Source organism: Festucalex cinctus, chromosome 2 (genome assembly GCF_051991245.1).
Source record: "Festucalex cinctus isolate MCC-2025b chromosome 2, RoL_Fcin_1.0, whole genome shotgun sequence".
NCBI lineage: Eukaryota > Metazoa > Chordata > Actinopteri > Syngnathiformes > Syngnathidae > Festucalex > Festucalex cinctus.
The window spans coordinates 35,916,034-35,932,950 of record NC_135412.1 but is presented as its reverse complement, the minus strand read 5'-3'; the positions used below and the strand labels follow the sequence as shown (position 1 = coordinate 35,932,950).

Genomic DNA, 16,917 nt, shown 5'->3' with positions numbered 1-16,917 from the left:
GGCACGTGGCGCGCCGAAATAGATTGTGGTCAATGTAGTTCTGTACCTGTTTTGGGCAAATTTAACCGGATACTCAAAATTAAGTTTCATAATAAAGGTACAATTTTACAAAGAAGGTACAAAGAAATTACCGTCTTTGTATTTTTATACTGTTTTTAATTCTCCATTAATAAAAGTTATATAGCACCAATTAAGGATATTTTGCATTAGTACGAACAGGAGCAATAATAGTTGCAGAAATTTCCTTTATTGCGAAGGCAGAAGGAAGATGTGGATTTCCTGGTTCATTCGCTTGCGGCAGTCGCCAACATGGATGACAAGAAAACATGGCCAGAAGTTGAGAAAGCAGCAGCAGAGAACAGACGTGAGCTGGTTTTGCAAGGCACTGCAGCCAACGCGAAGATTTCATCACACGGGGGACTTTCGTCTGCCATTTATTCCCTCACGCTGCTTAATTATCTGGAGGTTAGCCAGTGCCCGAGTTTGACGGAGATCCACGAGGACATCCGGCATCTGACAAACCTTCAGAGTCTCATCCTGTGCAGGAATAAACTCGCATGTATCCCTGATGTCAGCAGCCTCAAGTCCCTCAAAGTTCTGGATCTGTCAGCTAACAACCTTGCCCTTTTACCAGATGGGATCACGCAGTTACGCGAGCTAACCACTTTGAACGTGAGCTGTAACCACTTGGAAGCTCTTCCGGACGGGCTGAGCCAGTGCGCCAAACTTTCGAGCGTCAACATGTCCAAAAACCGCATCACCGGCTTCCCGAGAGACCTCTACTCGGAGCGTCTGGATCTGCTCAGCACACTGGTGGCCTCGGATAATGCCATCGTGGAGCTCGGCAAGGATATTCACAAGTTGGTAGCTCTGAAGGTGAAAAAACATTGAACATCACGATCACATCGGTTGTTTTTATTTTTACAGGATGTGTGTATTGATCTGTGACAAAAAGAGCACCAGCCAGTTAAAGTGAAAGGAAAGGTTACTAAGTGAGATCACTTTGGCTATAGGTGGCAGAGATGGAGATGCTGAGATTCATGAAAAGCAGTGTGAGTATTGTTCAGCATTGACCATGATGCGTTTTTTTTTTTTCATGTCTGCTATTTCAGGTCCTAGATCTCTCCAACAACCAGCTGAGTGACATCCCGTCCAGTCTGAGTGAATGCCCCAAGTTAAAGGAGATCAACTTCAGAGGCAACAAGCTGAATGACAAGCGCCTGGAGAAAATGGTGAACGGCTGCCAGACAAAGTCCATTCTCGACTACCTGAGAGGGAAAGCAAGGCAGGGAGAGGAGAGAGGTGATGTGGATGGGGGGCGGAGTGTAAATGACAAGAAGAGGAGGCAAAAAAAGAAGAGGGAGGAAGAACACAATGAGTTGGAAGAAATCAACAAGATGGTGATTAAGGTTCTCCATGTTTCTGACGCTCCTGAGGCGCTCACGGTCAAAGTGAGCGCGGAGGTGAAGGATGTGCGGCCTTACTTGGTGTGCTGTGTGGTCAGGGGCATGCTTCTGAAACCTGGGAATTCCCTCAAGCGATTCCTGGTGGCGCAGGTTTGTTTGTTTTACTGTTTTGACGACGGTCATTATGTGGTCAAGATGTTATCCAGCAATGTAGACTATTGGCAGCAACCTGCAGAGGGCACAATTAGTTCAGGTCCAATTCATTTTCTGCCTAAACAGGTTTCTGTCAAAATTGAAATATGTTGACCACATCCATACCTTTTCTATACATCTCGCTCTCATACAACTTGTACATTCTTTCCCCACCCAGACGAAACTTCATGAAGACATATGTGGAAAGAGGACCATTGCAACCATCGCCACTCATGATGTTCAGCTTCTCAAAGTTCCGCTGACATATGACGTCAAACCTCCCACACAGCTCAAAGTAGGCTAACATCGAACGCTGTGCAATTATGATGGGCAAAATCTTACCAAAATCTTATAAACTGAGATTGGTGGCCATTGTTTTCTCTGTATCGTCAGATCGTGCCGCTGGGTCGGAAGGAGATGACAGCCGTTGAGCTGATCAGACATCTTCAACTGGAGGCTGACGAGCTGAGGAAGCAGAAGAAGAGGCAGAATGTCACTGGTCTTCACAAGTCAGTCCCGAATGTTTATCATATAATTTAGACCTGTTCGGGAAATCATTTTAATCCATTAAATAACTGGTAGTTGCAAGGAAGTGTTGCAATCCTGTGAATATAAAAAGCCTACACGCCCTTGTTCAAATCGCAGGATTTTGTCATATGTGACCAAGACATTGTTTTTTCCATCATTAATGTGACCTATAAGCTGTACAACTCAATTGACAAAAATCCCTGAGAGGGAACAATAAACAAGAGATGTGCTTAATCAGAGGCACTATAAATGTTGGCAGGTGTGTGTGTGTGTGTTTTAGTAATTTTCAGTTGAGTTGTACAGGTTACAGGTTTTGTCACAATAACTTGGCATTTGAACAGAAGGAGTCTGCTTTTTATTAGGTATATTTCTACATTTTCGGGACTTGTGATGCTCTTTTAGAGCTTTTATTTCTTCGAGTGTGCCTGGCATACATCATCACAACATCCTTCAGTTGAATTTTTTGTTTTTAATAAAAGCAATTAACGTCTACCACCTTATTCCAGATATCTGCAGCTTCTGCAAGGAAAAGAACTATATCCCTGTATTGTGGATGCAGACGGCCATGTGATCTCATTCCCGCCTATCACAAACAGTGAGAAAACCAAGGTCTGTGATTCCTGCTATCATTTGGGTAGGACTTACAAGAGTGCGTACTCATACACAAAAATGTTCGCGGTGATGCGGGCTCATGAGCATGTGCAATGACTGCCATTTTGCACAATACAAATAAGAAAGTGATTATACAACGAAACAGCTCCAGTAAAAGGTTAAAGAGCAGTGTAAGTGTAAGCTGGTGTGCATGCAACAGCAGATAGATGGGGGAGGGTGTGGGCGTGGATAGGAGTTTCGCTCAAGTCCAGCATGGTTCAAATGACCTCATGTGGGGAAATATAGAAAGTAATTAAGTTGCTTGTTGTCCAACAGATCAAGAAGACAACTAAAGAGTTGTTCTTGGAAGTGACGAGTGCAAACAGCCTGCAGACCTGTAAAGATGTTATGGACACTCTGATTGCAGTAAGCCTTGTTTTTCCTGAAATTACACAAATTGTGAATGTTTAAGTTTTTACGAATGTTATACAGTACTATTTTGAAATAAATCAGGATGGACTTTCACTACAGATTTATAGCTACAGCACTATTTTGTGCTAAAATATGATACATTTAAAAAAATTATATACCACGTGCTTTGATTTTTCTCATTGACTGAAAAGTGAGTGCTCCAGGATTGCTCTGTTGATATTGGATACATCAGGTCACTTTTGACTGCAGTGCATTTTGTGAATGAATTTAAGATTTGGCCGTGTCAGTGGGTGGCGCTACACCTATTTAAGCACTACTTTAAACATCATCTGAGCTGGAGGTTGCGATTTGGGAATGATACACAAAGACAATACATCAAGTGGTAATCCCCAAAGGTTAAATATTCCATCATCTGATTAAGAATCTAAACAAAAAGGGGTTGATTTGATTTTAGGTGGACATGCAGCAGCAATATTCTTGCACTTAAAAGCTATCTCTTATGCTGGCCTCAATTTGCCCATTCCTGTTTCCTTGCAGAAAATGGCAGAGTTGAACAAGTTCACGGTCGAGCATCAAGAGGAAGCGGGTTCTGACGGCGAAGGGGACGCGCCAGCAGACCAGACAGCCAGCACAGAAGCCTGTAGTGAATTGATCATCCAGCAAGTCCGAACTGTCGACCAGGATGGAAACCTGAAGGTGGTTTACCCATCCAAGACAGACCTCTCCAGAGACATCCCCAACTTGAGAGTCATTTGGTAGTACAGCAATCTGCTGTTTTTCAGGAATTAAGTTCCAAAAGTGCAGCAGAAAATGGGCAAAATGTACCCCACACCCCATGTTTGATAATACCTAAGATCACCCTCACTATTAACCCATCATAGACTCAACCATGTTTACTCCAACTCTTTTTAAAGTCACTATAAGTTAAGATACAAATGTTAACAGAGCTGTGCAGTTTGTCGTTATGATGCAGTGCCAGTTAAATGCTTCTTTCAATGTGCGTGCAGCTTTTAAATAACTACTTAGCAACAATATAGCACTTGATTGCCTTCCAGTGACACATTGGCACATAACATTGAATGCCATTTCTGTGGTCATGGCAACTTCACAAGCTAACATTACCCTTGATTTAACAAAACCAACAGCTCAGAGAGTACTATTACAAATACACAATATAACAGCATTATCTATGAATGAAGTTTTATGAGTTACAAATCTGGTAGTTTTCTGAATGATCTGCTGGAATTAAACTCACCCCGCAGTGGGAATAAAATGTCATTTTAAAGCACTAGTCCTGGTATTTATGCCACCATTTACAGACCAAAGATCCTTGGGACCTTCAAAAGCATTGTTTTTGCAACCTTGCACAAATGTGCCTATAGACAACTTCACGCTTGAGGTTAACATACATTAACCTTATTCTGTATTGTCAAGTGCATGCGCATTTCAAAATGTACACTTGACTAGCACAGACTGATTACACTTAAGTAGCAGAAGCTCCAAGGCTCAGTTGCTAAATTATGAATAGCTTAATTTTGAACTTCATGGAGGAACTACAAACTTGTCATTTGATGAGCACCAAAAAAAAAAAAAAAAAAAAAAATCCCAAATGGAATCCCACCCCCTCCCACTTTACTTTGGAATAATGTTGTAGCCTGGCTATAATCATGTTGGGGGAGTGAAGCACAATAAGTACTAGGGATGTAACGATATCCAAACATCACAATACGATGTCATGAAGGTCACAATATAATTATCACGATATTGTGGGTGCGTTGGCAATATTTAAAAAAAGATCACAATATTGTAAAAAAAAAAAAAACCTCATACTAAGAAAAAAAGCACAATATTGTGCTCTTGTACATAGCAATGCATATAAAGCACCTACAATCGCTAATATTGAGGCACTTACTTGCTAATGCAAGCACACATTGATCGCTTCACAAGCAAATTAGGTTCCCCTTCATCTGATAATTAGCATAGATTTTAAATATGGAAGGTGAAAACATCCCTACTGAAAATTAGCCACTAGAGGGTGCTAGAACTGCACAAATGGAAATCAACCTGCCTTCTTTTAACAGATTTGTTCATTTTAAATATTGTGAACATGACGATATTGTGGCAGTTTTAATATCACGATATTGCCCTTATCGTGACATCCCTTATAAGTACTTGGCTAGTGAATTGTAAACATGCAAGACTTGGATCTATATCCTCATGCAAAAAAAAAATCATGGGTCACATGTCAAGTCTGATAGTTTGTTTTAAGGGTGCAATATAGAAGCGGTGGTGTTCTTGGCTAATGAATCAAAAAAACAGCTTTATTGAGTCAAACAAAACAAAATAAAACAAAAAAACAACATTTAAGCAGTGATGTTTGACAGTGACCGAATCATTTGCACATTGACTCAGATGGCAGTAACATCAGTCAATATACCAAGTATTGTAGGGATCCTCCCCATGATCTGTAAAAAAGCAGAAAATAAAAAAAAAGTTAATTTAAGCAAGGTATGGGTTCAAACATTGACTGAATGATGTGTGTGTGTGTGTGTTGGGGGGTATTCATTTTCTGAATAGTTGCACTTTAATTACCAGGATACATTCCCCGTGCCCCCCCCCCCCCCCCCCCCATGTCAAAATGTACAAACTCATAGCACTTTCAAAAATTGTCTCCTGTAATAAGTTGCCAAAAAAAATAAAGTTGCAAGGATGCTTTAGCAGGGAATTTATATGTTCTAGGCAGCTACAACAGTCAGTATTCTGATTAATAGTGTGTTTAATACCCAAGTTAAGCAACAAAATCCACCCATTTTTATGTCAGGGGGTGGCCATTTTGCCCTCTTGCTGTCAAAGTGAGCACACTGTGGCTCAGAGCTCAGCTTCAGAAATCAGGTGAATTGTGATTTCTCAGCGACTCAGGTCATTTTCAGTCTACTGAAAGTGGCAAAATGGCCAACCCATGAGATTGATTAAAAACAGGTGGATTTTCTGCTTTATTCATAATCCACAAAAGCAATATTAATCACAACACCGCGTTTAAAAACTAGTGAGGACACATACAACATTGTAAACAAAATTTGGGGTTTGACTTAACCTTTCATTTAAAAAGCAACCACAAGCAGTCCAAAGAATGGATGCTCTAAATTAAAGCATTTTTTCTTTAACAGAAATTAGCTTTTACCATAAGATAAACTACTTACAGATACATGTGTAAAAAACTTCCAAGTACTTGTAGGTGCCTTCACAGGGGTCTCCAAACAGGTCATGACTGGCTTTGATCAAACAGCTGTTTTTCCCATTGCACCTATGCAGGAATGGATTCTTATTGTTGAGCCAACAGTAATACAAAAGTAATTCAATGTTAACTTCAAAAACTGTATAAGCCTGTTGTGTATTATACTATTCCTGCGAGTGTTAGAAAGTGGCAACTGCTACACAGTAAAGTTGCTTTTCCTTGATCTAGTTGTCAACCGTACACACTTGGCCCAAGCAGACGTCCCAGCCGACAAACTGCCCTTTTCTAGAAACTGCTAAACCCCAATATTGCCATGTAAACAAGCTACCGTTTCTTTCCATCATACCTCTTACCGACAATGTCAGTTTGATGCTGACAGTGGATATTTTCTGTCTCCTGCGGAGTTCTTCTTTTTGAGCATGTCCTCCGGTCACGGCGTCCAAATTCAGCGCCGTAGACGAAAATTTCACGTTCTTCATCTGGCATCAAAATGAAATGTTGTCATTGAAATGTGATAAAGCAAAATAACCAGAAACCCCAAGAAAGCTCATATTAGGAATTCATCAATAAAATGTTCACGCTCACCACAATACAAATGTGCCTCTGACTCTTCACAAGCCACACAAGTAACTGTTGAGTCAAATTAAAATAAATGTCAAGTATGGGATTATGTGCATTCTATCTTTATGGCATGCATGTGACATACTTGCATGCAAACAGGTGAAATTGGTCTGCAAATATTTGAAGGTGCCAACACAGGGATCAGGGGTGCGGAAATCATTGATGAGAACTTCACACACCGACTTTCCATCACAACTGTAGACAAATGACATTCAGTGCTACTTTAAAAGTCATTGTTACGAGAAGCACAAGCCCATCTTACATCCTAATTTTTCTTAAGCCATTATACCACAAGTGATTTGAGACCATCATTCTGCTATTCTACAATGTGTAGATCTTCAATCATGTTTTAAATATGACTTATTTGAAACTTAAAATGCATCATTTGCCCCTTTTTTTTTTTTTTTTTTTGTGCTTCTCATTTGGGCTACATGTGAGCTGGTGTTTACCCCAAGCTGACTTTGGGAACGAGGCCAGGTACAGCCTGCAGCCAACAACTGCAGATCAGTACATTGAGAAAGGGAATTAATAAACAAATGGCTATAACTCTCCATATAATCTCAATGTAAGCTATACCTTTTCTGTAGGGTTTCCACAGTGTCTTTCCGGGCGCACTGTACGTTAGATAGTGAATGTTGAGGTGCGCGCTCAGTGCAGACCAGTGGGCTTGAGCGACCATACAACGCCTTGTCCACTTTAATCACGCCATGATCTGTGATGGAGAGGTAGCAATCATTGTGAAACCGTGCTAAAGTTGAATCCAAATGAGTCAGCACCCATTGCAAATTATGTCCGTGTGAGACAAGGCTCCATCCAAGTTGGCTGAACTAGTCATATTTAAAAACACACTCATGGAGAGGGCCTTACAATTGAAATGCACTACTTGTAAACTGAAGGTTTACCACAGGCTAGGCGATGGATGTTCAAAGGAAACCAATCACAGGTGGTCACTTGCTCTGAAGAATCAACAACTGCAGAGACCAATGAAACGTTTAGGAATCAAAGAAATGCACGCTACTTTACACGCTGGACATTAAATTTGATAGCCATGCACCTGCTGTGAGAAGGAAACACGTTGCTGTCAGCACTGGAAAATAAGCACAATAAGCATTGACATTTTTGAATGGGTTATTTCAACTATAGTCTTATTTCTGATACAGCAGTGTTGAATTATTTTAATTTTTGCCTGGTGGGAGTGGGGGTCGACTTGCTTCATTTTGTCTCTTAAAATTCCGCCTTGGATTATTTTGTTCTGTTCATGTCTCATATTCAATGTGTTGTTTATCGTTAAACTTTTGACAGCAAGTTGCCAACTATATGCCCACTGTGAGTGGTGACAGTTATCTGTTGAGACAAGTGCATTGAAAGAAAGTGATTACAAATGCCATGTCAATTAGTGTAACCTAATTTGTGAATAGAAAGTTACACCCTCTAATTTTCCTGTTATTTATTTGCTTGCCAAGTAAAAGGCAACAAAACAGCAAACGCATCAACCGAACTCACCCAGAAGCATTTTGCTAGCAATTCTCAAATGTAAGATTTTTTTTTTAATTTTATTTATTTTTTTAAATCTCCTTGAAATGAACACATGGCTTACAAGTTACAGACTTGTCTCAAAAGTCAATACTCACACAGTGCTGAACAAAGTTTTGCACAGGAGGACATATTTTGCACGACCTAGTTTGTAACCTAACACAAAGAACCTTTAGAGGAGGACCACTCGTTTTTTTATAATGATGACAAGGCTTCCATCCAATCTGGTAATCATTAACCACACCCTCTAATTGCTTCAATCTTTTTGAATGAACAAAATCTGTTATTGGCTGCATTTGTTTTACAGTTTATAACACCAGGGACGATACAAATACCTAACTCAATTTTGACCTCAATTTTTGTTGTTGTTGTTGTTGTTGTTGCTAAAATTGGCTACATCCTTAGTGACACAGATGATTGAAATTCAACCTCTGAAATGAAATTATTAATAAATATAATAATCAACATTTTGTTCAGTTTTTCATGTTTTCTGAGAAAATGACTCGGCCTATATTTTCAGAAGATGACGCAGTATACATCAGGGAGGGCTATGGGTGTGCCAAAGTGCCCATTTGTAATTTGTGTGGGAAAGCCTGTTTGTTGCCTTTCAAAGGTAAAATGTTGTGTATCTCAGCCTAGAATGTGTTAAAATAAAACCAATTTATGAAGTAAAGTTAATAGTGTTTGACCCATACATACTTTTAGAGTCATTTAAAACAGTACAATTCATTTTAACATGTTCATACACACATTTCTGACCTGCTCAGGAACACATCTTTCAATATGGTGTGCCCTTAAGATGACATATAAGTAGCCGTTTTGATGTTCAGCCCCTGATATACAGTATAAGGGGCAATTTATCTGGAGAGTGTCAAAGATGAATATCTAATCAATTATTTAATTTCTGTCTGAGAATGATTAAATAAATCTACCTGTTTGGCTGATTTATATTTAATCGTAATAAAGTTCATAAAATGTTTTTATTTGATTTTTGTTGTTTATGGGGTATATGCCACGGAAGAGGCGGGACGTGATTTTGCACATCAGTTTGTTTCTGGTCCGGGTTGCGAACGCGCAATCGAGGGGCACAAAGTCGGAAGCACAAGTATTTTTGACGCAGCCCACACGTCGCAAACCGAACCGGAAACAAACTGATGTACAAAAACAGTCCTGCCTCTCCCGTGGCATATACCCCATTATAGTTAAGTTTGATGTAGAGCAGCACATCATGCACGTGCATGCCCACTAGACCCTGCAACTCAATTTTGAGAATGTAGGCTACCTAATAGGGCCCCATCAACAGCAGAGTTGTTTATTTTAAGCAGGCTATGATTGTTGTGCAAAGTTCTTCTTCTTCTTCTTTTTTTTTTTTTAAAGCCCTCTAGCCCTATGAGGTATAGGCCATGGAAGAGGCGGGACTTCCGACTTTCGTGTTTTTGCACATCAGCTTTGATTTCGGTTCCAGGTTGCGACATGTGGGCACCGTTCCAACACTCGCATCCCCAACCCTTATCCCCTCCAACTGCGTGCTTGCGTTGATGGCGGGAGCGCGCAAGGCGTCTCAGCTAGCTGAAGTGCTTCGGACAACTGACAGACACACTACATGCTCGCACCCATCGATGGGAACGCGCAACCGAGGGGGCACAAAGTCGGAAGCACAAGTATTGGTACGCGGCCCACATGTCGCAAACTGGAACCGGAATCAAAGCTGATGTGCAAAAACAGTACCGCCTCTTCTGTGGCATATACCCCATTACTGTACTTGAAGTAATGTTATATTTGAGTTTTATGATAAAATATTATTAGCATCCATCCATTTTCTTGACCGCTTATTCCTCACAAGGGTCGCAGGGGGTGATGGAGCCCATCTCAGCTGGCTTTGGGCAGTAGGCAGGGTACACCCTGGACTGGTTGCCAGCCAATCGCAGATGATTAGCATGTATTATTTTAAATAATTCTGAAATTTTTTAAAATATGTTTTACAGGTGCAGTGCCTGAGCGTGACAGGTTTTTGCCAAACACAGTAAAATATAGGCCTATATGAAAGTTAAAATAACACATAAAAAGTGTGTTGTTGATAGTTGAGCTGGTCAAACTACTGGTCAAACAACTCTTAACAACATGTTAAAACATGTTACAAGCTAGTTTAATTATTTTCTTGGCTTTAAAAGTTGGTGGTGTTGGAGAGATACACAGGTTTAGATTTCACTGGCCAGCCCCCTAAACAATTGTAGTCAATTAACTGACTGCTGCAGACATGTTGCAAGGCTAGAGCACATGGCGGGGCGTGGCTTTTGATTGGCAGCTTGAGTGGACACCTTGGAGTCACTATAAATAGGAGTGACCTTTCTCTGATCTTTCTACAAGTGCTACGGAGTGATTCGTGTGAAAAATGCCTTCCTGCTTTGAAATTAACCTAGCCGTGTGTGAGTATTAACTGAAACTAATCTGTTCTAAATTGACTGTCCCTTTCAGGAAGTCAGTCATAATTGGCTGTTGATAAATTGCTGTAGTTAAAGAGGTGTCTTTATTGTTGTCTGGGCAGAATTTGACTTCCCTCTCAAAATTGTGCCATTGTAATGATATGGCCTTGTTGTCACTGTTCCACACAATCCATGGATGGGTGCCTTGTCAGTCATCAATGACAAACCACCTTGCATAGCAGAATAAAATAAGCCACTGTCCAAAATGTCAATAGCCATTGTTTGTGTTTTCCAGTGCTGCTGGCAACATGTTTGCTCTTCACAGCAGGTGACTATCAGTGTTCATTCCCTAAATGAAGTACAATAGTTTCTTGCAAACTTGTTCATAGAGAACTACACACCCCCCTTCCCTTCTCTTCTCCTTTCCCCCTTGCAGTCGACTCAGCAAAGCAAGTGACCACCTGTGACACAAAGCACTGGCAAGTCCATCGTTTATCCTGTGGTAAGCCTCCCTGAACAAACATCACTGATTTGATAGTGATTTAACTTCCTAAATGGAAGCTTTTTTGTTTTTTCTCCTCCCCCCTGAACTGTTCCCCGCAATAAATGATTCAGTTGGAGTTGAATAATTGTGATTGCAACTAAGTACAATTTTGATTGCTGTCACGTGTCAGATCATGGAGTCCTCAAAGTGCAGCAGGCTTTGTTTGGTCGCTCAAGCTCACTGGTTTGCGCCGAGGGCAAACCTCAACAGGCACTCGCCAACACGAAGTGTGCTCGCAAAAACACTAAGAAGGACCTCGAGGCAAGGTAGGCCTATGCATTGAGCTTAAATTGTGAGATACTAGTTTTGGTATAAGATAAATGTACCTCACACTTTACTTCTGCTTTATTTATTTTTTGGCCAAATTGTCCACAGGTGTGTGGTTGTAAAAGTGTGTACAGTTCATGTGACTGCAATGAGTAGAAGAGCTGTAGATAATTATATAATTTTATTTATTAAAAAAAAAAAACAGGACTCTATGCATACAACGATCTCAAACCTTTCACCCATGGTAGTTAAGGACATGACATGGGCTTTGCTCTTTGTCTGCAGTTGCAATGGCAAGAAATCCTGTGAAGTAAGTGTGGCTGATTTCCGAACGCCAGATCCCTGTGTTGGTACCTCAAAGTACTTACAGACCAACTTCACCTGCGTGTCTGCAAGTATGTCTCAGGTGTTCTGAAAAGTGTGCAGAAATACTTGGCTAATTTTTTCATTTTCTGAAACTCCAACAGTGACTGTGGTGGCATGTGAGGGATCTGTGGCACACTTGTATTGTGGTAAGATGTAACTTTAACTTGACAAAACCGTTCTGTAGCAAATGGTGTTTGAGATGAGAGCTCACTCTATTAAACCATGTCCGATGGGGCTCTTGTGCGCAAAAAAAAAAATCACCATGCTTTGCCTTTGACAATAAAAGTAACCACTACCAACATGGGTATCAGTTTGGCCTGTTTCAATTGTTTGAAAACGTTGCCATCTGGAAAGACATGTACCAGTCTGTCAGCTGATAGTTGCAAAAAAAAAATTGGCCACTGTGGTGTGAAAAAAAGTGGACTGCACACATTGTTAAATTGAAGTTTGAATGGATGTGAAATAAAGTCCCTTAATTATTCACGTGTTTAACTACTCTTTCCCTCATCCTCTGCAGAGTCAGGACATTTCATTTCAATAATGGGTGCATACTATGGACGCAGTGACCAGACCACATGTGTCTTGGGAAGGGAGCCTCATAGGATAAAGAATGTCGACTGCCTTCACCGAGCTACAAATTATGTTGCCAAAAGGTAAAATGGCAGTTTTTTTTTTCTTTATATACCAGTAAATCACTTTTCTCTTATAGTTGCAATTGGAAACACAGCTGTTCAATCACAGCCAGCAATGATGTGTTTGGAGACCCATGTCATGGCACCTACAAGTACTTGGCGATTTCTTACTTGTGTGAATATAAGTAGTTGGTCAACTATTTATCAACAAGATTCCTTTTGTATTTGCTTTCAAGATTGGTAAACCTTTGCTTAAAGTTTGTACTGTACTTTTGTGTATGCAGACTTTCAGGATGTGAATTTGAAAATTACTATTGAAAGTTTTGTTGTATGAATGCATAGTACATGGATTTTAGCTGGAATTGATTGTGCTCTGCAGCTTGAGGCCCATCCCTACAATGCTCAAACGGGAGTTACCGCAATGTTATGGAGCCATTGTAAAATTAGCTTGGGTCAATGCCAGTTGAACTCTGTACTTGTATTAAAATGACAAATAAAATGTTTCTCCAATGGAGCGTTTGATGTGTTTTAACTTAAAAGTAATTGGCTGTCTCCCAACCTTGAGGTTGGGGGACAGCAATCTACATTCTGAGCCTTGCTTCTTATTGCTGGTGCCAGACTGACTTTTTTTGGGGGGAGGTTCCTCCTCACCAGCAATTATGTTAACGGTAGATGTGGTCGAGTGACTAACTGGCTATCTCCATGCTGAAGGTTGTGGGATCATTATCTGCTGAATGATTTACTTTAGCCATATTACTCTTCCAAGTGTGAAGTTCACTGTTTAGACTGGGACTGATTTTTTTTTTTTAAGAGTAAAATTAACTGTGTACATTTCAGTGAAAGACAAATACTGATTTAAAAAGGTAAACAAGTTTCCATGCTTATTTTATGCCACTGCTGCTCTGTCTCAGCGCAGCTGTGAACTGGAGGAACGGTGGTGGTGAGGTCCATCCTTGTACTGAAGTGCTGTCACAAGTCAACAGGCTTGTACCAGCTACAAATGGATACTTGCTCTAGAGAACAAGGTGAAAATCCATTAGTAGTCTGGTGTCTGTACATTAAGTTAGGCTATTAAATGGACTTTTAATCCCTAAAATCTAGTTTGCTGTTTTAGGCTGTGGGGTGAACCCCCAAAAAGTGCCTAGAAAATGGGTTTCGCTCCACTGTCTGGGCACTACTTGTTCAATGCGCTTTTTGATAGATCTGAACTTTGGGTTAAAAGTTCATCCAATGTTTTCCTGCCCCAGTTTTGTCACAAGCCAGAAATGCATAAAGAGGTAAATTAAACGAAAATCTTGTGCTGCAGTTTTTGGTTGTAAAACGTCTTACATTAAATTTGGCAAAAAAAAATCATTCCCAGATGTTATAAATACATGTACCTAACTGAAACAAGTATTGGTGGTTTGGTGCAATCATGTGAATTTAGATCACTCATTCACTGCCAGTCATTATAGAAAATTTTTACATTTCCAATACTCACGTAATATTCCATTCAATTATATATAAACCGAATCTACCAAATAACAGAATAGACTCCCTACTTTTTGTCCCGTCCCGTTCTTTTATAATTGACAGCAGAAAAATGTAGGTTTGCCAAAATACAGCCATTTCTCCCATGGACTCTGAAACTGTTTATTTCCTATAAAATGGGGCAATGATGTCATCTACCGGTGGTTGGGCATCAGTAAAGTTGTTTCCAAGTTTGATATTTACAGTGGAGCATGCTCAGATTCGCCCCCATTTAGCACCGCTCTAAAAAATACAATTGACAAGTATACTTGTCAAAGGCAGTGAATGAGTTAAATATATTGAATTTGTGCCAAAAAAAACCCCCCCGCTTCAACTGGAAGTGACACCAGCACACAAATGTTACATTTAGCTATGTTTGTTTCATATATGAAAACAATTCACACCCTATTACGTAATGAAAGGTACACAAGAAGCAGCATACATCGGCCAAAAATACTACCATGCACCACAAACCTGGAACAAGGCAAAATGGACTAGATGAAAATAGATGCATTCAGAGCCCAGATTATTATAACATATAGAATATTTATTAAAGTATCAGATTATGTCATCACAGCATGTCTAAAAGTTTGTCAGTTGTTGATGTCACTACAAAAACCATTTCAGAGGTGTTTCTCGAAAGGGGTGTGAAAAACCAACTGGGGCAAATCACGCCTGAATCTTCGTTTCAGTATATCCTGCCTGAAATAGAAAATTAAAGGGAAAGATGAGCACAAGATACACATATTCACATCACACTAGGGCTGCTCTATTATGGAAAAAAATAATCACGATTATTTTGGTAATAATTGAAATCAAGATTATTCAAAACAATTATATTTTGTTCAAATCAAGAAAATATTTAAACATTTGAAAATAAGACAATTACAATCATATAATATATAATTATGTAAGTTGCTTTTGGATCCAACAAAATTCATAATATATTATTATTATTATGTTAGCAAAAATTTGAAGTTGGGGTGCAGTAAGCTAGTTTTGACACGGGTGTGTGGTAAAATAACTCGTGTGGGCGTGCCACAACTCAAAATTAGTATTAGTGCTGCAGCTATCGAATATTTTGGTATTCGGATATCCTACTGAAAATTCTAGTGAATAATCGTATATTTGGATAGAAATAAAAATATACCTATAAGCCTATATACTTTCTTGGTCAAAGAGCAATTATAAATACAGAAGACAAAAAAAACACATTTGCATGTAATAATTAACTACCAACTGGTTTTCATTTTTAGAGAATCAATTTTATTTATTTTTTTCACCATCTCATCTGCCTGCAGCAACCCGCCTTTACACAAAAAAGAATTACATTATAAGTGTTATTGTCACATCACCTCTTTACAGTATATGCATATCACAGATTTAAGTAAAGTAAAGTGTTTGTTGAGGTTGGTGAGAGGGAGTTTGGGGGAAAGGGAGTGTGTAGCTGTGACTCTCTATTATGACTCTGATGGGCACAGGTAACTCGAGTTTGGTAACCACTGTTGGATTCACTCGATAAATCATTCAGCAGCTCGCCTTTTTAATAAACTATAGCCTTAAAACTTAACCTAGCAACAAATTATTTTCACCCATATACTAAATATCGGTCACATTAATAACAGAAATGGGCACGCGTGTGTGTAGCACATACCTGCCGACAATGTTTCTGCTTTGGCGAGATGATCCCTCTTCCGTGTTCCTTCCGATCCCAGACGAATATACTTTGAAATTTATTTTTACAAATGAAGCAGATGGCTGGAAGGACGGGGCCAGCTGAAGCGATGGGCAAACCTGAACGGGAACAAAGTTTTTTCACCACTTTCTTTTTAACTTTTTTCTCCTTTCGCTCTTCGCTCTCCGACGTTGTGGTCGCCATTTTTGATATGCGGTTGCTATGGTGAGGAGAAAGCAGCAGCTACCTGATTGGCTCATGTGACCTAAATCACACCATTACCGACCTAATGGCACTCCGCCCACACCAGAGATCACTGCGCCTCATCGCAAAATAGTGCCGGGGTTTCACCACCGAAAACACAAAATTGGCAGGTTTTCACAGGGTGAACTCCACGGATTCTTACTTACTACTAATAAATCTATTCTATGAAGTAAAGATTAATTAGTGCCCCTGGTAGTGGAGCGAAACTGAACGAAAACGTGTGTGACCTGACGGCCTATTTGTTGCGCATGTAAAAAATAAAAATAAAATACCAAAAACAAAGTAGCCTATGTACATATTTACTGTAGTAGGTATGACTCAGTCACTTTACACAAAATACCAAATTGTACAATTTTTTGTGACAAAATTAAAAGCGATCTTGTCAGGTTGCAATGACCTTTGTTTCAAAGCCAGATTAAGCTTTATCTGGGCTTGAAAAGGAACCATAAACAGAATTTAAAACACTGGATGAAATTGAGTTAGTCTGAGTTTTTTTTTTTTTTTTTTTTCTTTCCTCATCCCACCACCATCTTAGCTTTATGGTGATGGGTGAATATGCAAGTACAGTATACATTTGGCATGTCATAAAAACTTGATTTGAGTAAGCTTTATTTAAATAGCTCTTTTGGAAGACAAAATTCACAAAGTGCGAGAGTAATTTCTTCCATAGAAACTTGAACTGTCAGGAATGTTAACTAC

General features: G+C 39.7%; 3 protein-coding genes and 1 long non-coding RNA gene across 5 annotated transcripts; 2 read left to right on the top strand and 2 right to left on the bottom strand.

Annotated features, from left to right (window-relative positions):
• The first annotated feature begins 269 nt into the window (after window positions 1-269).
• Window positions 270-4,434, top strand: lrrc47 (leucine rich repeat containing 47). The gene is made up of 7 exons (XM_077514889.1): window positions 270-876; window positions 1,113-1,556; window positions 1,777-1,893; window positions 1,992-2,107; window positions 2,633-2,735; window positions 3,054-3,143; window positions 3,687-4,434. Exons 1-7 carry the CDS (start codon window positions 310-312, stop codon window positions 3,906-3,908), a joined length of 1,659 nt encoding a protein of 552 aa, XP_077371015.1. The 5' UTR covers window positions 270-309; the 3' UTR covers window positions 3,909-4,434.
• A 1,007-nt stretch (window positions 4,435-5,441) lies between these two features.
• On the bottom strand, window positions 5,442-8,747 carry LOC144014693 (L-rhamnose-binding lectin SML-like). Of its 2 annotated transcripts, XM_077514879.1 has the most exons (9): window positions 8,637-8,747; window positions 8,060-8,092; window positions 7,908-7,976; window positions 7,582-7,717; window positions 7,091-7,200; window positions 6,970-7,014; window positions 6,731-6,863; window positions 6,350-6,453; window positions 5,442-5,614 (listed from the first exon to the last, which is right to left on the bottom strand). In XM_077514879.1, exons 1-9 carry the CDS (start codon window positions 8,668-8,670, stop codon window positions 5,574-5,576), a joined length of 705 nt encoding a protein of 234 aa, XP_077371005.1. In that variant the 5' UTR covers window positions 8,671-8,747; the 3' UTR covers window positions 5,442-5,573. The 2 variants fall into 2 exon arrangements, with proteins under 2 accessions (XP_077371005.1, XP_077371006.1); XM_077514880.1 differs by lacking the exon at window positions 8,060-8,092 and having other exon boundaries at window positions 8,637-8,723.
• A 2,116-nt stretch (window positions 8,748-10,863) lies between these two features.
• LOC144014695 (L-rhamnose-binding lectin SML-like) lies at window positions 10,864-13,284 on the top strand. Its single transcript, XM_077514883.1, has 8 exons — window positions 10,864-10,964; window positions 11,257-11,289; window positions 11,398-11,463; window positions 11,636-11,771; window positions 12,058-12,167; window positions 12,240-12,284; window positions 12,656-12,791; window positions 12,848-13,284. The coding sequence occupies exons 1-8, from the start codon at window positions 10,931-10,933 to the stop codon at window positions 12,957-12,959; spliced, it is 672 nt and encodes a 223-aa protein (XP_077371009.1). The 5' UTR covers window positions 10,864-10,930; the 3' UTR covers window positions 12,960-13,284.
• Window positions 13,285-14,805: 1,521 nt separating this feature from the next.
• Window positions 14,806-16,186, bottom strand: LOC144014698 (uncharacterized). The gene is made up of 2 exons (XR_013282542.1): window positions 15,934-16,186; window positions 14,806-14,981 (listed from the first exon to the last, which is right to left on the bottom strand). It is a non-coding gene; the product is annotated as an uncharacterized LOC144014698 (long non-coding RNA).
• Window positions 16,187-16,917: the final 731 nt, after the last annotated feature.

Bases quoted from the DNA above. Each gene is read 5' to 3' on its own strand.
- LOC144014695 (XM_077514883.1), top strand. From the start codon at position 10,931: ATGCCTTCCTGCTTTGAAATTAACCTAGCCGTGT. The intron at 10,965-11,256 runs GTGAGTATTAAC...TGTGTTTTCCAG, and splicing joins TGAAATTAACCTAGCCGTGT to TGCTGCTGGCAACATGTTTG. The intron at 11,290-11,397 runs GTGACTATCAGT...TCCCCCTTGCAG, and splicing joins ATGTTTGCTCTTCACAGCAG to TCGACTCAGCAAAGCAAGTG.
- lrrc47 (XM_077514889.1), top strand. From the start codon at position 310: ATGGATGACAAGAAAACATGGCCAGAAGTTGAGAAAGCAGCAGCAGAG. The intron at 877-1,112 runs GTGAAAAAACAT...CTGCTATTTCAG, and splicing joins ACAAGTTGGTAGCTCTGAAG to GTCCTAGATCTCTCCAACAA. The intron at 1,894-1,991 runs GTAGGCTAACAT...CTGTATCGTCAG, and splicing joins AACCTCCCACACAGCTCAAA to ATCGTGCCGCTGGGTCGGAA.
- LOC144014693 (XM_077514879.1), bottom strand. From the start codon at position 8,670: ATGTCCTCCTGTGCAAAACTTTGTTCAGCACTGT. The intron at 7,977-8,059 runs GTGCATGGCTAT...TGGTCTCTGCAG, and splicing joins GTGTTTCCTTCTCACAGCAG to TTGTTGATTCTTCAGAGCAA. The intron at 7,015-7,090 runs GTATGTCACATG...TTGACTCAACAG, and splicing joins TTTCACCTGTTTGCATGCAA to TTACTTGTGTGGCTTGTGAA.